Here is a 20,563-nt window from a genome sequence, read left to right as displayed (position 1 = left end):
TAAAGATAAACCTTTAAAAAATATAATTCAAACAATTTAACCAATTCGAAATTAAAAATTGATAAAAACTTAAGCATTAAAAAAATCTCATAAAGAAAGATAATTCAATTAACTTAATAAAATTTAAATTGAAATAGAATTTAAATATTAAGTACACTCCTTTAAAAAAGACAATTTAACCAATTTAATTAATTTAAAATAAAAAATGTAAATTCAACCTAAATTATAATTAATTAAACTTTAACTAAAACTTAATTAAATTAAACTTAACAAATTAAAGAAAGGGTTCCTAAAGCTTGTCTAACCAAATAAGTAGAACCAAACCAACTCCACATAAATCTAAACAAAAACCTAAAAGGAAAATTCATGATTGAGGGGAGGCTCCTAATTAGTTGACACCTCTAAAATAATAATATACCCGGCTGGATAATTAGGATTAGGTTAAATAGAAACAAAAGTTTAACTTGATAAAAAGTAATGGAAAAGTTTTGGATTATAGTAGGCTAGGAAAACTCTATCTATACATGTCTAGGAAGATATGACTTCGACCTGGTGCATTTGGCTTAGTGGAACTAACTTAAGCTATCACTAACTAATCCTAACTGGTTAGATCAAAATTTTGTTATTAAGTTCAGTAGATAAAATTATTTAAAAAATTTCGAAAACATGCTTACTTTAATGATGTCTAAGTGACTTACCACAGCTTAGAAGTTTATCCAAAAAATACCTGTTTATTGAACCCAAAGATAAAACTTGAATCTAACACAAGTTAAATCAAACTTGTAATTTAACTTAACTCATCTAACAAAATGGATCTCTTTGTCTTAAAACTTAGACTGGGTGAGATTAATAAGAATTAAATTAAAATAAAATAAATACTAACATTAATTTAATTAAACTCTAAAATCAAAATTGAATAAACATATATTAATTAGCGTATTACATATAAATTATTTTAAAAATTACTTTAAAAATATTTTAAAAATAATTTAAAAATTCTTTTAAAAAATATTTTTAAAAATCTTTTAAAAATTCTAAAAAAATTCTTTTAAAAATTATTAAAAAAAAATTTTAAAATTATTTTTAAAAAATTATTTTAAAAATCTTGTAAAAATTATTATTTTAAAAATATTTTAAAAATTCTTTAAACTCTAAACTTAGTTAATACTAATTTGACGTAACTTAAGTCAAATCTGATCAAACCTTAAAGATCAAGTAAATGAAAATTAAATTATAATTAATACTTTCAATACTAAAGTTAAATTGTTGTAATTAAATAAGTATTAAATTATTGAATTGAGTTAAGTAGAAGTTAATCAATAAACTATTGATAATGATTAACTATTATTGAGTTAGTAACAAATTATTTCTTAACTTAATCCAAGGTTAATAATTGATTAAATTATTAATTTAAATAATTAATGGTTAATCAAACTTAATAGGGGATTAATAAAAAATGCAAGTTGTTGAAATAATATGTCTTTTTTAATATTCCCAACACTATTTCCCCTAAACACTTAGGAGAAACTTCTCATAGCTAACAAAGACAATCAAAAGGTGCTAGATTAAGGAAAGACCTTGAACATATGTTGCACATTTTAACATACTCAAACCCTCATATAAATTAAGGTGGAGTGTTAATTTAAGGGGGAGTGTTAAATTAAGGAGGAGGATATTTGGAAACTCCTTTCAAATGAGTTCCATTTCATTTTTTTACAAAGTGTTCATAAAAAATATTTTGAAACCTTACCTACTTTGTAAATAAAAAAGCAATATTTGTTTTGAATAATAAAATAAAAATATTTTGCAAATTGCATAAAAGCTACTTTGAAAAATTTGAAAGATATTTCTTGATAAGTTTTGAAAAGGTTTATCAAATTTGGGTAAAAATCTCATTTTACAAAATGTACTGTTTTTGTTTTTATTCAAACACTGAAAAATCATTTGCAAAATGCTTTATTTTTGAAAATTCCTTTCAAAATTTCCTTGTTTATTTTGAAAATCTCTTTGAAAGGTCTTGCAACGTCTTTATGTAAACTGTTTTGAAGAGTATTGTTTTAATAAACTTGCTTTTAAAAAAAAGACACTTTTGAAAAATACTTTTTGCTTTGCAAAATGTTTTTACAAATTATAGTATTTTTGAAAATATTTTATAAATTTTGAAAAAAAATCCTTTCAAAATTACTTTGATTTTTTTCCATTTGCTCCTCCCTAACATGAACCTGAGATTTTACTTTTGCAAAGTTTTTATTTGAAAACATTACTTGTAATTTTTTTTTCAAAAGATAACACTTTTTATTTGAAGTAGTTGGTTTTTCAAAAACTTGTTTGAAAAACTAAGGGTGCATTTGGTTTGCATGTTTTTTTTTTTTTTTGAAAAATGAGCATTTTCTAAAAAAATAAAAAAATAACTTTTAGACATTCTCTATTTTTTAGAGAATATTATCTATTTTTTAGAAAATAGACATGAAAAATGTAAACCAAACATCATTTTTCAGAAACGCGCACTTTCTAGAAAATGAAAATGGGAAATGTATAAACTTAATGCACCATAAGTTTGCAAAGTCCTTTTTGCTAAATCTTTGTTTAATTATTTTTTGCTTTATGCATTAATTTTTTTTATGTATGCCAAAGGGGGAGGATAGTGGGTTAGGTTAGAAAAAATAATATTGAATTAACTCGCTTCACTCAATTTAACTCAATGCTTGCTTAATTACATTTTTTTCTAACTTTAATCTAGATTATCAATACATTAAAAAGGGGAAGATTGTCAGTACAGGTTACACTGAAAATCAGGTTATGATATATGACAAATAAATTAAAGTTAGATGTATTATTTTTCTAACATTTCTACCAAGTATGTAGGAGTTGACTGGTATAAAGGATTTGACACCAAGCTAAAATCCAGCTAGGTCCGTGGGACCCGATAGCTGGTGGGAAGTCCAGATAGGTCCGTGAGGCTCAATATCTAGCGTGAAGTCCAGTTGGGTCCACGAGACCTAAGAACCGGCCGAAGTCCAGTTGAGTTTGGGACCTGAGAACTGGCAGAAAGACCTAATGGGTCAAAGGCAAGTCAAGCGACTACAGTTGATAAATAGAGGTAAGCAATTAGAGGAGAGATTTAGTGAGGACATGCTCCCTGTCAAGGGAACTATAGATGTCGGTCCAGCTTAGGTCCATTTGGGAAACCTAAGATGAGACCTTGATTAGATCTTGGTCTAGGAGAGACATGATCTAATTACTACTACTTTATTGTGTTGTGCTAACTCTATTTTGTACGGTAAATATATTTTCTGTTATCTGAACTAACCTTTTTTTAAAGAAAGAAGCTGCTAAAGAAAATGGAAGTTCGGGCACCCAGAAGGGATATGGGCACTCGGACCAGTTCACCCGGGCGGTGCCGTAGGCACTCGGGCAGTTCAGGCGCCCGGAGTTGGTCTAGGCACCCAGACCAGAAAACTTATCCAGGAGCTGAGTTAGTCCGCGTTAACTGGTCTAACCACGTCAACATGGTCCAGGCGCCTAGAGGGGTTCTAGGCACCCGGAATGAGCCTATATAAGGGCCTTCGACTAGGAGCTTCAGAACATCATCTGCTACTAGTTTCATTTCTGCACAGTATCCGGAAAAGCTCCTATGATGTTGTAAAGCTCCTCCGACAACCAATGACCAAGATTTGTTTATTTTCTCTGTTGTCGGTAATATTTCCTTGTAGTTCTTATACTTAATTCTATAATCATTTAAGCTATTAGTGGATTGCCCAATGAAAATACTCGACAAGTGTGAGTCTTGGAGTAGGAGTCGTCGAAGAGTCTGAATCAAATAAAATTACTTGTGTTAGCATGTGATTATCTTTTTTTCTTCTAGTTTTTTTCTTTTATTCTTTCGTTGCGTACTTTTGCTTTAATTCACAAGTTTTCAAAAAATGCCCCTATAGTGTATTTACAGTCCTATATGACTCTTACCCTTGACTAAATGTATGATACTATTAAAATGTTAACTATAAATGAAAAGAACAATATGCATGATTACTAGAAAAAACTTGAAAAATAAAAAGAAGAGTTTAATAAAGTTTTAACTAAAAATATAAAATTAAAAAATAAAATAGAAATATTATAAAAGAATCATTCAGGCTCAAATTTGTACAAATTCTAAAAAGAAACGTCAGATATAATGAAAAACTTAACTAGTATATTAGAAATTAAAGGGATCAAATTATAAAAGTGTCAAAAATGATATTCTTAGAAAATATTTAATCAATCTAATAGGTAAAAATTTATTTTAGATTCTAAAATATATTCTGACCTATTAGATCTTTTTGGGGTTTAATTACTACAAATTTAATATGCTTTATTTTTTAGCAAAATTATTTTTTTGTAAATCTTTCTGTTCAATTTTTTACTTAAATTTTTTTATGATAAATAAAAATGGTATATGTTAATAAAAAAATTTTCAAATGTTTTTGACTGTTACTTAATTTTTTTATAAATTAGTGAAAAAACATATTTTTAAAATTAAAAATGTTTTGGAAATTAAATTCTCAAAAATTAATTTAATTTTTAGATAATCATTATATTTCCTAGAAAAATTAGTAAAAATGTTAGAAGTCAAAATATATTTTTAAGCATTTAAATTAAAAAATACTTTTTAATTATAAGAAAAATAGTTTTCTCGTGAAAATTTTTAATTATAATCTAAATGATTCTATTTGACTTTATTTTTTTTTTTTAAAATTAAAAATAAAATTTAAATTTTTTTTGATAAATCAAAGATTTTAATACTTAAAAATTATTTTATTTGTAAAGTAATTTTTGGTAAAAATTTAAAATATTGGATCATCTGGTACAATCCATAGAAAAATGTTAAGATTTTTCCTCTACCTATTTTTTTCCCCTATTTTTTTTGGTGTTATCAAATGGGAAGAGTAAATAAGTGTTAAATTTATGAGAAAATTTAATTGCAATGTTATGTACTTAATTGTAAATCAATGTTATAATTGTTTCTTTTTATACAATTACTTGTTTGATTATCCTAATTAAATTTAGGTTGGCACATCAAAAGAGGAAAATTATAAATACCTCAGATTTTTTTTTTTTTTGATGTTGATCAATCGAGTTAAGTTAAGATTTGTGGATTTGATGTCTTATATCTAAGTGTGCAGGGATTTAGGAACATAAAAAGTTGAGCCGAAACACAGAAAGATAGCATGGAAAGGGAGTCGACGAGCTCGGTGCATCTGAGGGATGAGGAGATGCGGAAGAGTACACCGATGGAGCGAGAAGAACGCGCGCTACTTATTTGAGGGACGAGAAACCGGGGAGGAATTCTGCTCAAGAAGATGGTCAGAGTTGGGTTCGAGTGAGCTCAACTCCGGATGATAAAAGATCACTCAAGCGAGCGGGATTCAAAAATGGTCAACTCAAAAGTTGACCATAAAGACTCGAGGTGTCTCAGTTGACTTGAGGTGCCTCGAATGCCCAATAGAACAACTGCTGTAGAAGTGACTTGAAGCACCTTAGTTGATTGGAGGGGTCTCAAATGAATAGTGGTCGATGTGCCTCCAGTTAATCAGAGGCACATCCAATGCCACATCATCAATGGTCACTTATGACTAGAATATTATAAATAACACCCAGGAGTTCAACAACACACTCAATATATATTTTTGGGCTTCCAATTGCTATAAGGAGCTTCTCCATCTCTGACATTAACACATTACTCACACGTTCTAGAAGGGGATATCAAGGGGCATTTGTCTTAGTCCAACGATTCTTTATATGGAAAGATTGCACCCACTAAAAATTGATCTTAAAATCTATTGCATCAAACTCCCAATAAAATATCAACTGTGTTAGCATTTGGGGATAAATTTAATATTTTATCCACTTAAATAAAGAATAGGAATGTACCTAATGATTATAATTAATTAGAGATAAATTTTTTATTAATGAATAAAATTATTTTTTTTTTAATTTTATTTATATCCAAATATGTGAAACTGACTCTAAGTGTTTAAACTAGTTTATGATTATATTTGAATTAGCGGTGAAGGATCTATTTTGGCATATTGGGTGTCTTATATATAAATCAATGTTTTTGAAAAAGGACCTCAAGAAAAATTCCCTAGATCATGATTACTTTACTTATGTTTTGATGATGGATTATTATTGTATAAGTTTTTAGATTTGTATAAAAAACTTTAAGTTAGGGTAGATTTTGAAAAAAGAAACAATAATAAGTTAAGCTATTTTTTCACCTTTATTCGAAATTGATGGTGCTCTCCCGCTTATGCCTCTTCTGTCCTTGTCCCATTAGAGCTGCGGGGTGTCAGTTCTTCGATCAATCAGATCTCGATCTTTTGCGGGTTAAAACATATCCCCGGAGTTACGGTGCCATATAAATACATCTAAGTGATCACTCAGATACTTAATTATGGTTCGATTATTAGATATAACATATTTACAGGAGTTTTCCTTTTAAATGAAGGGCGTAATCAAAGGATACTGAGCTTTTGGGTAGATCATCGCGTGCATTTTCCGATTTATCCTGGTAGTCGGTAGAAAGCTTTCGTAACACGAGTGACCGATGAAAAATTTCTGTAGGACGTGATTGGTGATCACTTAAAAATAATCAATGAGACTAATTAAAATTATTATTATTATTATTTTTTTACGAAGTAAAATATGTTAGCAGGTGTCAACGTGGTTGACATGATCTCTCCCATGGTTTACTCATCTTGGAGTCGAAGTAAAGAGACTCGCGGGGCATGAGCAAGAAGAAAGATGATTTAGAAAGTGATATTCATTTATAATCACCCAACCTTATATAACAAATGGAAGGAAATATCTACATGGTCTAATAGGAAGGTCATGCTAACCATCGCCACACAAGTGGCGAGCCTAGAGTTAACTGACAAAGTGATGCAAGGTTGAGCGTTAAGGGGACAATAGTCGCGTTGTACATGTATCTGGCTGACATGGCCACGCCATTGGTGAGATGCTGCCCTCGACTTCGATCGATGGGGCCATGAGCAATTTGGATAGTCAGTACAATCGTTGCGGTTGTTAGGAATTATAAGAGGTTAAGGTTAGAGAGAGTCAACCCAAGAGGGGATATATGTTACTTAGGGGGAGAGAGAAGTGGCTAACCCCAATTTTTGTCTCCTAATATATCAGAATTTGTTCTAAATTTAATTTGTTTATATATAGCTAAGTTAAGCAATTATCGGCGTGTAATGATAAAAGCATCTTCTTAATTTTTTGGAACATTTAAGGATCAAGGGTCTGACAAATTAACGGATGATTTTTTTTTAATATTTAATTGACCTAAGATGACTGGACTGATGGGACGCTAATTGTCAGTATTTTCTAATTTATCCTGATAAATAGAAAATATTTATGGTACTGGACCAGTCCCTCTCTAACTAAAGAAAACGTAAGTGAAAATAAAATATTATTAGAGGTAGTAATTTAAAATTTTGTTGAGATTTACTTATGTTGGATTACAGGGATTGGGCTAGTGACCCAATTGGCCCGCTAAGATATAGAATTTAGATTTGAGGATTATTTTTGGATTGATTTTAAATTGCGATATTAAAAGTTCAAAATGCATACGACCAGAGAGTGTAATGGAGCCTAGGAGATGTCTTAGAGTGTGTTTAACGAATGTTAAGGAAGAAAATCATTGCCAAGTGAACAATGATATTGTCACTTACGATGCTATACATAATACATCTCAATCTTCGAAGCTCATTTGCATTACCTCGACCTCCACCGTTCTACTCTTCTTACCTTCATTCCTCGCAACAAAATGCCATTTACACCATCACTACGCATAGAAATATAGTAAAATATATAATAAGTTAAGAGAGGCTACAAGTTCTTAGCTTGTTGTTAGTTGTTACAATTCAAGCAAAAGTCTTTGTAAACAACTTTGACATCCTCTTCGCTCGTTCTCCGTTTTGCTCGACTCTTTATCCTCCATAGTTAGACATACGAATCTTAGTGCTCAAATAATACATTATACCACTTTGAAGTGCAAGGGAAACTTAGAAAAAGTCCAAGATTCTCATCGTCGATTCTTCAAGAAGACAAACCTTCACTCAATTATTTTTTTTTTTTAATTTTGAAATTGTCTCATTTATTTATTGCTTTCTTTTACCAAACGAAGAAAGTGTTGGTGGGCCCCTTCCCCGCACTGTCCAGTCAACTCCTCTTTGACCCCAGTGCAGCTATCGGACCCACCACCAGCCCCCCTCTCCTCCCTTCTTTCGAACGCTTGTCGCTGAGTCGCTGACTATTCCCAATTGGCGGGCCCCATCTTCTTCCTGCCATCAAAGTCGGGGTGGGTAGGCGACTGGGTGGACTCCGAATCGCTATCCCTCCTACTCCACGTGAATCGCACGTGCCCCACTGGACTTGACTTGCAGGGGGCGCACCAAAATCTTTGATTGGGATCCGATTCGCGAATGCTCTGCGGCGCATGGGCTTCAAATCGGAATCAACGGTTCGGATTCGCAGTCGGCGTCAATCCATAGGGCGAGCGCTGGAGGGGATCTCGGATCTCGACGCGAGAAGCGGGCTCGTGCCGCCCTTTGACTCCGTGACGACGACGTTACCGAGCTCGATCCCCGCCCTCCGATGCGAAACGTGGCGCCCCCACGGGGGCCCTCCACCCAACAATGCGTTTAATTCGCATTAAAGCGGAGGAGCCGCGCAGTTGACTTGCGTTGTGAGAATGCCACGTCGTCGAGCGTCGCGCCACGTCAGCGCTGTCACCGAGGCGAACGGCGTGAAGAGAGAGAGAGAGCGAGGTAGTCAAGCAGCAGGGCAGGGAACCCGCAGCAGGGAAGGGGGGACCACCACTCATTAGAAGTGGCTGACGAGCAGTCAGTCGAGGTGAGAAAGTGAGTAGAGAAATTGATTTTTTGTTTTATTATTTAGTGCGGAAATCTTTATTTAGTTAAATTAATTAAAATAAATCGGGAAATGGACTCCGAGTTCGAGTAAGTTTTGGAGTAGTTGCGTTTCCTTTGCTTCCTTCCACTGACTCGAAGGAGAGGGAGGGATTTGGTGGCGATGGGGAGCGGCGCCTCCCGTCACCGTCTTCTTCACTGCCTCCGCCCCGCCGGCGACGGAGTTGAATCCGGTGAGGTCGACGGAGGCCATCCGATCTATGATCTGGGCCCGCTGGACGAGGCCTTGGGCCACTCCTTCTGCTATGTCCGGTCTTCCTCCCCTGTCCACTCCCGATCCTCCTCGCTTCTGTCTGCCGGAGACGAAGATAGAGGTGGAGGTGCAGCGGGAGGCGGGGAGATCGCTTTCAAGACCATCTCCGGTGCGTCCGTCTCCGCCAACTCTTCCGCCCCTCTTCCCCTGTACGATCTCGCTGGCCGCCCTAACTTGGCTGGCTTTCGGAGCTCCTCTTCTTTCTCGGCCATTCCGCTCCAGCTCTCCGCAGCTGCGGTGGCCTCGGGGCCGCTCGATCGCGGGTTTTTCCTCTCCGGCCCGATCGAGCGAGGGGCGCTCTCCGGACCCCTTGAGCCTGTCCCCTTCTCTGGTCCTCTCGTGAAGAAGAAGAAGCGTCGTGGTATCTCCAGTAGGTTTCGGAAGCCGATGCTTCTCCGGAGAAGCATCTCCGAGAAGAATCGTCCATGGGTATTTCCTCTCCGGAGCTTCCTCGCTCGGCAAGGCGACCAGGAAGTCGATCCCTCTGTGTCCGTTGCCGAGGAGAACGTGCAGTGGGCTCACGGAAAAGCTGGAGAGGACCGGGTCCACGTGGTAGTCTCCGAGGAGCAGCGGTGGCTCTTCGTTGGGATCTATGATGGGTTCAATGGGCCAGAAGCCCCAGAATTCCTCGTCGGAAATCTTTACCCTGCGGTGTTGAGCGAGCTCCGTGACCTTTTTTGGGAGGAAGTTGAAGAAGACGCGCCCGGGGAAGCAGATTTAGATGAAGGGAGCGAGAAAAGAGTCGCCTTTCAAGAGGATTCCAAGGTTGGAAAGCGGCTCTGGGAGTTGCTCGCCGAGGGAGACGGAGACGGTGAACTTGACATCTCCGCGGGGTCTGGCGGGTTTGCCTTCACATTATCGAAGATGAGGTATGGGATTGGGAGCTGGCGGAAGGATGGCCGGAAAATGTGGCTTCCCAAGTGGATATACGATTCCGATGAAAAGGTCAAAGAGATCAAGCAAGTCGCCGTGAACAGTAGACACAGGAAGAGGAAGAATGGTCCTGTGCCTGATCATGGATTGGTTTTGGCAGCGCTTGCACGGGCGTTGGAGACTACGGAGCATGAATACTTGGAGATGGCGGATAAGGTGATGGATTGCAACCCTGAGCTAGCCCTGATGGGATCCTGCCTGCTGGTTGTGTTGATGAGGGATGAAGATGTTTATGTGATGAATGTAGGAGACAGCCGAGCAATTGTGGCACAGAATAGAACAAAAAGAAACCCCGATGACAGGCTCGGGGGACGCGTAGAGACTCTGGAAATCGAGGGATCCAATCAAGAATTGGAACTTGGAGCATTGCAGCTATCAACTGATCACAGCACGAGCATCGAAGAAGTAAGTGCGCATTGAAGAATTCGATGCATTTAATTTTAGAATTTGCTCAATCGGTTGCCTCAAAGCTTTTCATTATAATCTGGTGACTGAGGTGTCTTAAATGTAATGTTCATATAATTCTGGTACTGATTAACCAAAATCAATGAACAAGTATCTTCTGGTTTTATCTCTTTCATCGTAAGTTTTTTAGAGAAATTCATTATTGAATATCTATGTAGAGGGTTTCCGCTGCAACTAATCTTAGGGAATACTTTTGCCAGCTCTTCTTCGCTTATTGTTAGTTTTACTGATAGAAGTTTTTTACTGGATCTATCTTTGCTCATGACATGCTCTAGAGTCGTTGTCTCTTTTCTCCTAAATGTGTATTTGTTTCTACAGGAAGTACTTAGAATAAGACAAGAACACCCAGATGACAATAAATGCATAGTAAATGACAGAGTAAAGGGTAAACTGAAAGTCACAAGAGCTTTTGGGGCTGGTTATCTCAAGCAGGTACTGTTCTTTCCATTAAGTTGTATCCGTTATGCATGCCAAGTTGCTCTATAGGACTTTTTAGATGTTCCCAGGCAATTATAGTAATAATAATAAACATGCGTAAGTTTCTTCATTCAAAATGAAAGCCCTTATTGCAATTGACTAGCAATTTCTTACATTTTCACAGCCCAAGTGGAATGATGCATTGTTGGAAATGTTCCGGAATGACTATGTAGGAACTGCGCCGTACATATCTTGCACACCTTCACTTTGCCACCGTAAGCTGGGAACAAATGATCAATTCTTAGTTCTCTCTTCTGATGGTCTGTACCAATATCTGAGCAATGAAGAAGTTGTCTTACATGTACAAAGTTTCATGGAAAGGTTTCCAGATGGAGATCCTGCCCAAAGTTTGATCGAGAAACTTCTCTTTCGCGCTGCCAAAGAAGCAGGTATTATTTGTCTCTATTCTTATTTTCCCCCTTGTGGTACTCATAGAAGTTTCAGTATTAGATCTACATGTTCTCAGTGGTTTTTGATGTTATCTCAGCTTCCATTTTTTTCCCATTAGTGTTGACATATATTGGGTAGTTCTAAACATAATCACAGAAGTAACTTACATCCTAGTTTACACACTTAAACACCATAAAATTTACCATGTTCTTAAGTAAAGCGAATGTTGTTATTCTTTAGCATTTCGATTAGTAGCAAAATTGACATATTACAAAATCAAGTGGAAGGACTAATAAAAATGTTGAAGTCCTTTACAAGGCCTTGCATAGCGATTGATAGAGGGATAAGATCCATATTGTTGAACTCAAATAACCTGGATGCTTGATGTGCATTTCCAGTTTTAAGTGCTTTGTCTATTTTTTTTTAAATAATTAATCAAAATTTTTAAGCAAAATGCTAGGTAAAGATTTAGGCTCTACTATTCTGACTGTATTCAACTATGCGAAACAAATCACTGACTTGAATTACACCCAATCTACTTCATGCTAGTTCAGCATTGAAACATGCAGTCTGGTATAGTTATATATATAAAAAAAGATTAGCCAAGTCAGGTAACATCGAATCTGGGGCGACCATCCCGTCCCCTTGGAAGTTTCCCACCGGACGCTAGGTAAATTGGGAAGCGCTCGCGGCGGGCAACCCAGAAGCCTAGCATCCCTTGGTTACATGTCCTATCAGTCTGGTATAGTTATAGCTTTAGCCTCAAGTGGCTTGAATAACATCAAAATAGAAAATATTTCCATATGGAAATTAGAAACCTCAGCTGTAAAGTTAACAAATCCATCATTAACAAAATTAGCTTCTTGGTTTGTTTATCAATCTATCTGTTATTTAATCTGTCCTGTTTCTTGTTGAATACAAGCCAAAACCCGATTTTTAGAGCATCCAAATACCAAGGCTTAAATCCTGATGCTCAACAACATCCCAAACATAAAACAAGATGAACTTAGAGCATCAAGATATTAAAGCTGAAACTCCAATCCTTGCCAAACACAAAGCAAGGTGGATATCAAACAGCGCCAGTTTTAGATGTAATTATAGTTTGCATTTGCAGGTGGAAAATCTTACTTGAGCAGGTTGAGATTTTAAAAATTGTATATGAGTAAATATGTTCAGTGCATATTTAGCACATACAAAAAAAGAAGATGAAAAATTAATCATTTTGATAATGATACATAATTTTTTCTATCAGTAAATGTACTGTTTATATACATCAGATAATATATCAAATTGTTCAACCTTAAGCTATTCATCATCTCAGAATAAAAAAAAAAAAGTTGCATATGAATTTTAGATGATATCATCCTCAGTAATTCATAAATTAATGCATGTGGGGAGGTGGTGTGAGAGAGATACAGGCTTGATCGAATCATTCTTAAGTAAAAATTAGACCTGGACTTAGATTTCTCAGCTCTCATATCCATCCACATGGTTATGCAGCTTTGATATAATGTGGGCAACCTTTTACCTATGTATCCCAAGTAGGGCTACTCTGTATCGTACACGCGATACTGCACTTTGTAGCTTCACTTATGTGCTACTTTTTGTTTCGGTGTAACAAACTTAAAATTTTAGGTTTTACGAATTTAATCATTTTTTTTTGAAAAGGATGCATTCACTTGGGAATTTCTAGAATGCTATATAGTTATCTGAAAAGAGGTGCCTTCCGTTGTCTTTGGAAGCTCTCACTAGAATGAGTGGTACATTTTTCTCTCGATACACGTTCTAAAACTACAAATAATTAAAAATAAAAAATCCTCACATTAAGAAAAAGTTCAATGCAGATGTTTTGCTGCTCAATGTCTTGGAGTGGTTTTATTTCCAAACTTGACGCTTGCGACCCTAGACCCCAACTAGCTTGTACTTATGTTTGATGTATTTCCCTTGCAGGTTTGGACTTCCATGAACTGTTGGACATACCTCAGGGTGATCGCAGAAAATACCATGATGATGTTACAGTAATGGTTATATCTCTTGCAGTTGATGGTAGAATATGGAAGTCATCTGGAAAATGTGTGAAATGCTGAAGTTCTTAGATTTTTGGCTTTTGATAGCATATCCAACCACTGGCTCTTGGCATACATTCATGTTTTACAGAAGCTTAAGTGAAAAGTATTTCAGGCTCTAGCACACGATCTTGAGCCAACTCATTCTGAAAGATGATAACAAACGTGCCAATCTGTGATTCTGTCTCGGCTTGCTGAATTTAGGTTGCTCTCCAGTGTTTCAACCGGAACTTGGTTTGTGCTGGGAAAGAGAAGGGGATTACCTGGAAGAAGCACAAGAAAGCTTGATGTTTAATAACTTCTTCCCCGCGGTTTGAGGCTCATGATGGAGAAGTTTGAAATCGGAACACGTGTGAGCATTAGGAATTAATTTGGAGTTACTTCCAGCAAATCATATTTCACCAAGTCAAATTCTTTTTGGCGAAATTGGATCATCTTTCGCGCATACAATTAATTCAGGTATGCTTTCGCTCTCCATGAAATCAAACTGCATCAAGGAGACTATCCAAGCCGAGAAAGTTTTGATCAAAATTAATTTTCTTGCTTCCTCTCTTATTCTGTAGTTCATTACCAAATTTGTGTTACACTTGCACTCTGAAACTTTCTTCAGACATATATAAAATGCAGTGTAGGATTTCATCCGTTTTTTTTTTTTTTTTTTGCAAATTTACTCCTTAAACATCCTCAAATTTTGTAATTGTCTTGGTGTTTTTTTAAGAGGTGTCTCTTCTTTCCTTGTATGTACCTACCATCTACCTTTACCAAGTTTGTAAAGCTCTCCGATGCATCAAAAGTGGATTTGCTTATCTATATCAGATTGGAAAAAATCATGAATGTATATCACATTGTGTAGAATAGAGATGGTGATTATTATTCTAAGTACAGCATGATTGAGTTCATTGACTGCCTTATATATAGCATGGATTTGTTTAACTACTTGCTAATTTTAAAATTAAACTCTAAGTGCATAGTCAAAGGATTGATTATTAGTGATGCTCAATTGTAATGATAATATAATTTATGTACAAGTGGAAATGGCCTAGGACAAAAGTTAATTAATCTTTTATAATTGTTATTGGTCTTATCTTTGCCTCTCCTTTATCAAGTTATGAAATTCTACATCAAATATTTGACACTCAATTGGAAGACAGTGGTTCATGTACTGATTTCCAAATAATGGTGGATAAATGCTCTCCATTACAATTGAGATAATATTTTATTTATGACTAGATAGATAGAGACGCAAATTATAAAAGAAGGTCAATAAAAATATACTATTCAGTTGTTACTATTTTATCCAAAAGTTATCTATTATTCTAAATACTTAGGGGTTGCTTCGTTTGCGGAAGGGAAGGGGGTGTTTGGTTTGCGGAAGGGAATGAGAATAGAAATGAGATTTATTAAAGTAAAGAATGGGCATGGGGAGTTTTGAATATGTGGGATCCATCATTTTCATTCGCTCCATTTTACTTGATAATGATCCAATTTCATATTTGGGAGTTTGAATTCATGGGATCTACCATCAATATCTCAAATCAAATATTAACTTTCAATCTCATTTCTCACTCCTATTTCCTCAAACCAAGTACTCCCTTAATCAAATATGGAATTTTTATTATAAAAATCTAAGCACATGATTTTCGCGGACTTCTTACAGATTTCATATTCAAGGACAGAAATCTTTTAGCCCATCCAAAATTGTCAAAACATCCTACAACATTTTCAAAGCATTTCACTTTCCTTCCGATTATTGAGAATATTACGTTTATCTCATCAAAGGGTAGATAACGGAATGATGGCGTCGTGAAATGCATCATTATCACTTCGTATAAAATAATAATATGAAATTGTTGTCCCAATTTGAAAGTTTGCAAAATATTTCCAGCCAAATTTTGATAGAAGTTGCAAAAGAAGCCCTTTATTTTCCTTAATTATCAAAGTAGGGAATTTAATCGCCAGCAATATAAAGCGAATAATAATAATAATAATAATAATAATAATAATAATAATAATAATAATAGTTCGAGGAGGAGGAGGAGAAGCCTTCGCATCTCTCGTCTTTCTCGAGCAGCAACAATGGCGAATCCGAGCTCCCCTGGCGTCCTCGCCGCCTTGGAGGAGATCATGAGGATTTACCGAGCTCTTCCGCTGCGGCCGTCCATCGAGGAGGTGGAGGCTGCCGTGGTCGTCATCCAGTCCGTAGACGCCGAGGAGGAGGCGCGGATGAGGGAGATTGGTCGTATCCAGAAGCCCCCCGATGTCCCCGAGCAGCTCTTCCTCGTCCTGCAGGAGGCGAGGAAGAACCAGGTGCTATTTCAGTGTCGGGAGCAGCGGCGGGACGCCATGGCCGTGGTGGACTTGGACAGGAGGTTCCAGGTCTTCGATGAGCTGGTGCAGAGGGCCTCCAAGGCGATGAGTTTGGAGGATGGTGATGGTAGGGGAGATGAGGAGGTGGGATTCGAGGCTGGATTTGATGTGTTAGTGCCTAGATTGGGCAGGAGTTTGAGCTTGATCGGGAAGGAGAAGGATGACAAGTTGGGGGATTTCAATTTCTCCAATGGGCCGGCTTATTCCTTCAAATCCGAGGTGTCTTCAGGTCAGATCATTCCCCCCTCCCTGTTTTTACTACTCTTTTCTTAGTCTTTTTCCCTCTATTTTCTTCGATCCATTCGTCTCTATGCTCGAGCAGGATTTTGCGAACTATAAGTTCAAGCTCAGATTTTACAAAAGGATTACTGATAACCAATACCTCTTTTCATTTCTCTTTTGCTTATCATATCTTTGAACTAACCATTTGATAATTTCAAGATCGGACATAAGAACATGTGGATTTCCCTCTTTTATACTCGTTATTTACTTGCATAGAATCAAATGAGAACTAAAGGATGCTTGAAGAATTGGTTTTCTTATTCATTTGAATGTCGAAAAATAGTTTTAAATGTTTCTTTGGTATAATATGTCCTTGGGGGAACGTTGACTTGATCTAAAAAGACATTTTTTTTCTTCTCTCTTAAGTCTTAACCAGCAAATCTCTAAAGCTTATCCAAGAGAGAGGATGGAATAGGGAAAAGGATCAACTGTTGAAGAAAAAAAAAGTTCGATCTACCCAATTTTGAATGTATGAAAATATTGGGCAAGATTGATCCACGGAAGGATTTAGAATTCTTATTCGACTTTCTTGCAATTCATTCTTTCCTTCTCAAGGTAAACAGAACATTAATTAAAGTGAACAATGACCTATGGAATTTCTTTTATCTATCCATAATTCAATTTTTGTAGGGGGAGGTAGTGTCTGGTGAGGGTTTTCGACATCATGGTTTACTTGCTTTAACTAACATAAGCAGCTGCTTAGGAGGAGTTTGGAAGGGACCACATAAGCATATGGCATTTAAAATGTACATGTGCTGTTAGAAAAACTTTATTTGATTATTTAAACTAATTTTGAATGAACCAAATTGATCTAAAACCCTAAGCTTCTCGCAAGTGTTAAGCTAATCTATTGTTTTGCAACTGATAAATATACTGAATTGCACATATGCAGTGAATCTACCACAAACCAGAAGATGACATTGCTTTGTATGTTGTATTTTGTTAATTGTTTCACACTTTATTATATTTCAGCTGATGGTTTATTCAGATTGAGCCCTAATTTTCTTGTTTTATGGTGGATATAGCTACTGGTGACCGATCGAAGTTAAGCTTAATCCAACTGGCAAGCTTGATTGAGAGTTCAGCAAAGAATGGAGTTGGAGTTATTAACCTTAAGGGGAAGTTGTTGGACCAGATTGAGTGGCTTCCAGTATCACTTGGAAAACTTCAAGAAGTCTCCGAGTTAAACTTATCAGAGAACCGAATCATCACACTTCCGCCATCGATCAGCAGTCTAAAATCCTTGACAAAGCTCGACATGCATTCCAATCAGCTGAGCAGCCTTCCTGACTCGTTTGCGGAGCTATCCAACTTAGTTGATCTTGATCTCCATGCAAACAGACTCAAATCTCTACCCTCATTGATTGGAAATCTTACCAATTTAGCCAACCTTAATCTTAGTTCAAATCAGTTGTCTAGTCTCCCAGACACTTTAGGCAACCTCACAAACTTGCAAAGATTGAATACCGAGACCAACAATCTCGAAGAGCTTCCTTATTCGATTGGATCCTGCACTGCACTGGTTGAGCTAAGGGTGGATTTCAATCAACTGAAAGCACTGCCTGAAGCAGTCGGAAAGCTCGTAAACTTGGAAGTCCTCGCATTGCACTACAATAGAGTTAAATCCTTGCCTACTACCATGGCTTCACTAACTAAATTGAAAGAGCTCGATGTGAGCTTCAATGAGCTCGAGTCCATACCTGAGAGCCTTTCCTTTGCTACTAGCTTAGTGAAGCTGGACGTTGGAAGAAACTTCGCTGACTTGAGGGTGTTGCCGAGGTCAATCGGGAACCTAGAAATGCTGGAAGAGCTGGACATTAGCAGCAACCAGATAAGAGTGTTGCCTGATTCCTTCAGGTTCTTGTCAAAGTTGAGAGTGATCAATGCGGATGAGACTCCGTTGGAAGTGCCACCGAGAAACATCGTTAAGCTCGGAGCACAGGTATGGCTAATTAAGCCAAGACATGGAGTCATCTAATGAATTCTTCTACAACGCAATTCTAGTTTGAAGCTGTGTGTTTTCTTTCCCTTGGCAGGCCGTCGTGCAGTACATGGCTGATTTGGTCGAAGGGAACGTTCAACAGGCAGATCCAATTCGGCAGAGACACGCTTTATGTTTCCATGTATGCTCATTGTCTTGACCTCCGAGAAAGAGTGGCAAGGAAAGCACAGATTCCCCGAGGCATGATTCCGCTCGCACATATTTCGTGTGGTTCGGGAATGCATCTGATCAAGTTCATTCAGAAATATCTTTTCCCCAAAGGAAGGAAACAATACAATGAGTCAGTCGACGACGAGAGAAACTCAGATGGATATCTTTTAGGGCTTCATTGTGTTGTTGCAGGGCTTCATTGTGTTGTTGCAGGTTTCGTGGAATTCGGTTGGATCGAACACCTTCCCATGTCTCTACAGCTCGGGAGCAATCTCCAGATGGCACCAGGTTTTGAAATATAACCCAGAAGATACAGCCAGACCAGCAAAATTTGGAAACATTATAAGAGGAATTATTTGTTTATTTTTTCATGATCTGGATTCAGAGACACGGAAGGGAACTTCTTGTAGGGACCAAGAACAGTAGCATTATATATATATATATATATATATATATATATATATATATATATAGATAGAAGGGAACTTCTTGTAGGGACCAAGAACAGTAGCATTATATATATATATATATATATATGTGGATGACCGTGGGTGACCTCTATCGGCGGTCGTCACACCTCTGTCAGAGTTTACGGCAGCCATCGGCAACCAACTACCGTCGCCACCGTCGCTCGCCGCAGCAGGCCATCATCTTTGCCAATCGGCGGTGATGGGTGACGGCAGGCGGGCGACGACCAGGGGCAACGGTGGCGGACGGCGATTGGCGGCCGACGATTGGCAGCGACAGTGGTGGCCGATTGCCGGCGGCGGCCAGCGACCGGCGGCAACCGGCGACGATCGACGGCGGCCGGCGGTCGACGACCGGCGGCGGCCAACGACTGGCGGCGATCGACCGCTGACCGGCGACGAAGGTCGGCGATCGGCGACGAAGGTCGGCGACCGGTGGCGAGCGGCGGTCGACAACAGACTAGGGGTATATTCAGCATTTAAACTTTGGTGAAACAATGACCTCGTAATGTAATCGGATTACATAGCATTTGCTTTGTAATCCAGATTACAAATCTTCACTACGTTTTGTAATCCAGATTACATTACATTACAAGTTTTAAATCAAACCAAACAAAATAATCTACTTTGTAATGTAATCTGGATTACATTACAAGGTAGATTACATGCTACCAAACGCTGCCTAAATCTTCTTTATCGTTCAGCCACTCTCTTCCTCCGCTTCCAATTCTATATATAGGTCATCGTCTTCAACTCTCAGCTCATATCAAGTGTGTTAGAGTTTTGCTTACAACTATATTAAGTTCGTGTCAAGTGAGTTACGATTTTCGCTCACAACTATAAGGCTACGTTTGGTTGGGTGTAATGTAATCTAGCTTGTAATATATTAAATTTGTAATGTAATATATGTAATCTTTGATTACAAAAGTGATTATATTCTTTTGTTTGGTATCTATTATTTTTTATAAGGAATGTAATTCATATTATTATAAAATGACAAAAATATCCTGTGACCTCTATCGGCGGTCGCCACACTTCTGTCGGAGTTTGCGGTAGCCATCGGCAACTAGCTACCGCCGCCACCGTCGGTCGCCGCAGCAGGCCACCGTCTTCGCCAATCGGCGGCGATGGGCGACGGCAGGTGGGCGATGACGGACGACGACCAGCGGGCAACGGTGGCGGACGGCAATCGGCGGCCGACGATTGGCAGCGACAGTGGTGGCCGATTGCCGGCGGCCGATGGTGGCCGATTGTCGGCGGCAGGCGACCGACGGCAACCGGCGATGACCGGCGGCAGCTGGCGACCGACGGCAGCCGGCGGCGGTGGCCGGCGGCCGGCGACGAAGGTCGGCGACCGGTGGCGGGCTGCGGTCGACAACAGACTAGGGGTATATTCGGCATTTAAACTTTGGTGAAACAATGACCTCGTAATGTAATCGGATTACATAGCATTTGCTTTGTAATCCAGATTACAAATCTTCACTACCTTTTGTAATCCAGATTACATTACATTACAAGTTTTAAATCAAACCAAACAAAATAATCGACTTTGTAATGTAATCTGGATTACATTATAAGGTAGATTACAGGCTACCAAACGCAGCCTAAAGGTCATTTTCCTCCTTTCCTTTTTCTACTCGTGTTTTTGAATGACATAAAAAGGTGTTGTGAAGGTATGTTGAGTGTTTATCTTTTACTCATTGTAGCTTCTAAGAATCAGCTGTTTAAGAATCACTGGG

At 37.6% G+C, this 20,563-nt stretch overlaps 2 protein-coding genes across 3 annotated transcripts; both read left to right on the top strand.

The window, feature by feature from the left end:
- The first annotated feature begins 8,989 nt into the window (after positions 1-8,989).
- On the top strand, positions 8,990-14,411 carry LOC121984953 (probable protein phosphatase 2C 26). Of its 2 annotated transcripts, XR_006113028.1 has the most exons (5): positions 8,990-10,563; positions 10,942-11,055; positions 11,225-11,489; positions 13,441-14,015; positions 14,323-14,411. XR_006113028.1 is itself a non-coding variant. In XM_042538144.1 (4 exons), the coding sequence occupies exons 1-4, from the start codon at positions 9,076-9,078 to the stop codon at positions 13,575-13,577; spliced, it is 2,004 nt and encodes a 667-aa protein (XP_042394078.1). In that variant the 5' UTR covers positions 8,990-9,075; the 3' UTR covers positions 13,578-14,294. The 2 variants fall into 2 exon arrangements, 1 of the variants encoding a protein (XP_042394078.1); XM_042538144.1 differs by lacking the exon at positions 14,323-14,411 and having other exon boundaries at positions 13,441-14,294.
- Positions 14,412-15,566: 1,155 nt separating this feature from the next.
- LOC121984954 (plant intracellular Ras-group-related LRR protein 5-like) lies at positions 15,567-18,747 on the top strand. The gene is made up of 3 exons (XM_042538145.1): positions 15,567-16,152; positions 17,231-18,147; positions 18,242-18,747. Exons 1-3 carry the CDS (start codon positions 15,633-15,635, stop codon positions 18,344-18,346), a joined length of 1,542 nt encoding a protein of 513 aa, XP_042394079.1. The 5' UTR covers positions 15,567-15,632; the 3' UTR covers positions 18,347-18,747.
- Positions 18,748-20,563: the final 1,816 nt, after the last annotated feature.

Source organism: Zingiber officinale, chromosome 5B (assembly GCF_018446385.1).
Source record: "Zingiber officinale cultivar Zhangliang chromosome 5B, Zo_v1.1, whole genome shotgun sequence".
In the NCBI taxonomy this organism is placed as follows: domain Eukaryota; kingdom Viridiplantae; phylum Streptophyta; class Magnoliopsida; order Zingiberales; family Zingiberaceae; genus Zingiber; species Zingiber officinale.
This window is presented reverse-complemented; position numbering and strand designations above follow the sequence as displayed.

Coding starts and splice junctions, on each gene's coding strand:
- LOC121984954 (XM_042538145.1), top strand. CDS start 15,633: ATGGCGAATCCGAGCTCCCCTGGCGTCCTCGCCGCCTTGGAGGAGATC. Junction 16,153..17,230: donor CAAATCCGAGGTGTCTTCAG/GTCAGATCATTC, acceptor TGGTGGATATAG/CTACTGGTGACCGATCGAAG. Junction 18,148..18,241: donor TCGTTAAGCTCGGAGCACAG/GTATGGCTAATT, acceptor TTCCCTTGGCAG/GCCGTCGTGCAGTACATGGC.
- LOC121984953 (XM_042538144.1), top strand. CDS start 9,076: ATGGGGAGCGGCGCCTCCCGTCACCGTCTTCTTCACTGCCTCCGCCCC. Junction 10,564..10,941: donor ACAGCACGAGCATCGAAGAA/GTAAGTGCGCAT, acceptor TTGTTTCTACAG/GAAGTACTTAGAATAAGACA. Junction 11,056..11,224: donor GGGCTGGTTATCTCAAGCAG/GTACTGTTCTTT, acceptor ACATTTTCACAG/CCCAAGTGGAATGATGCATT.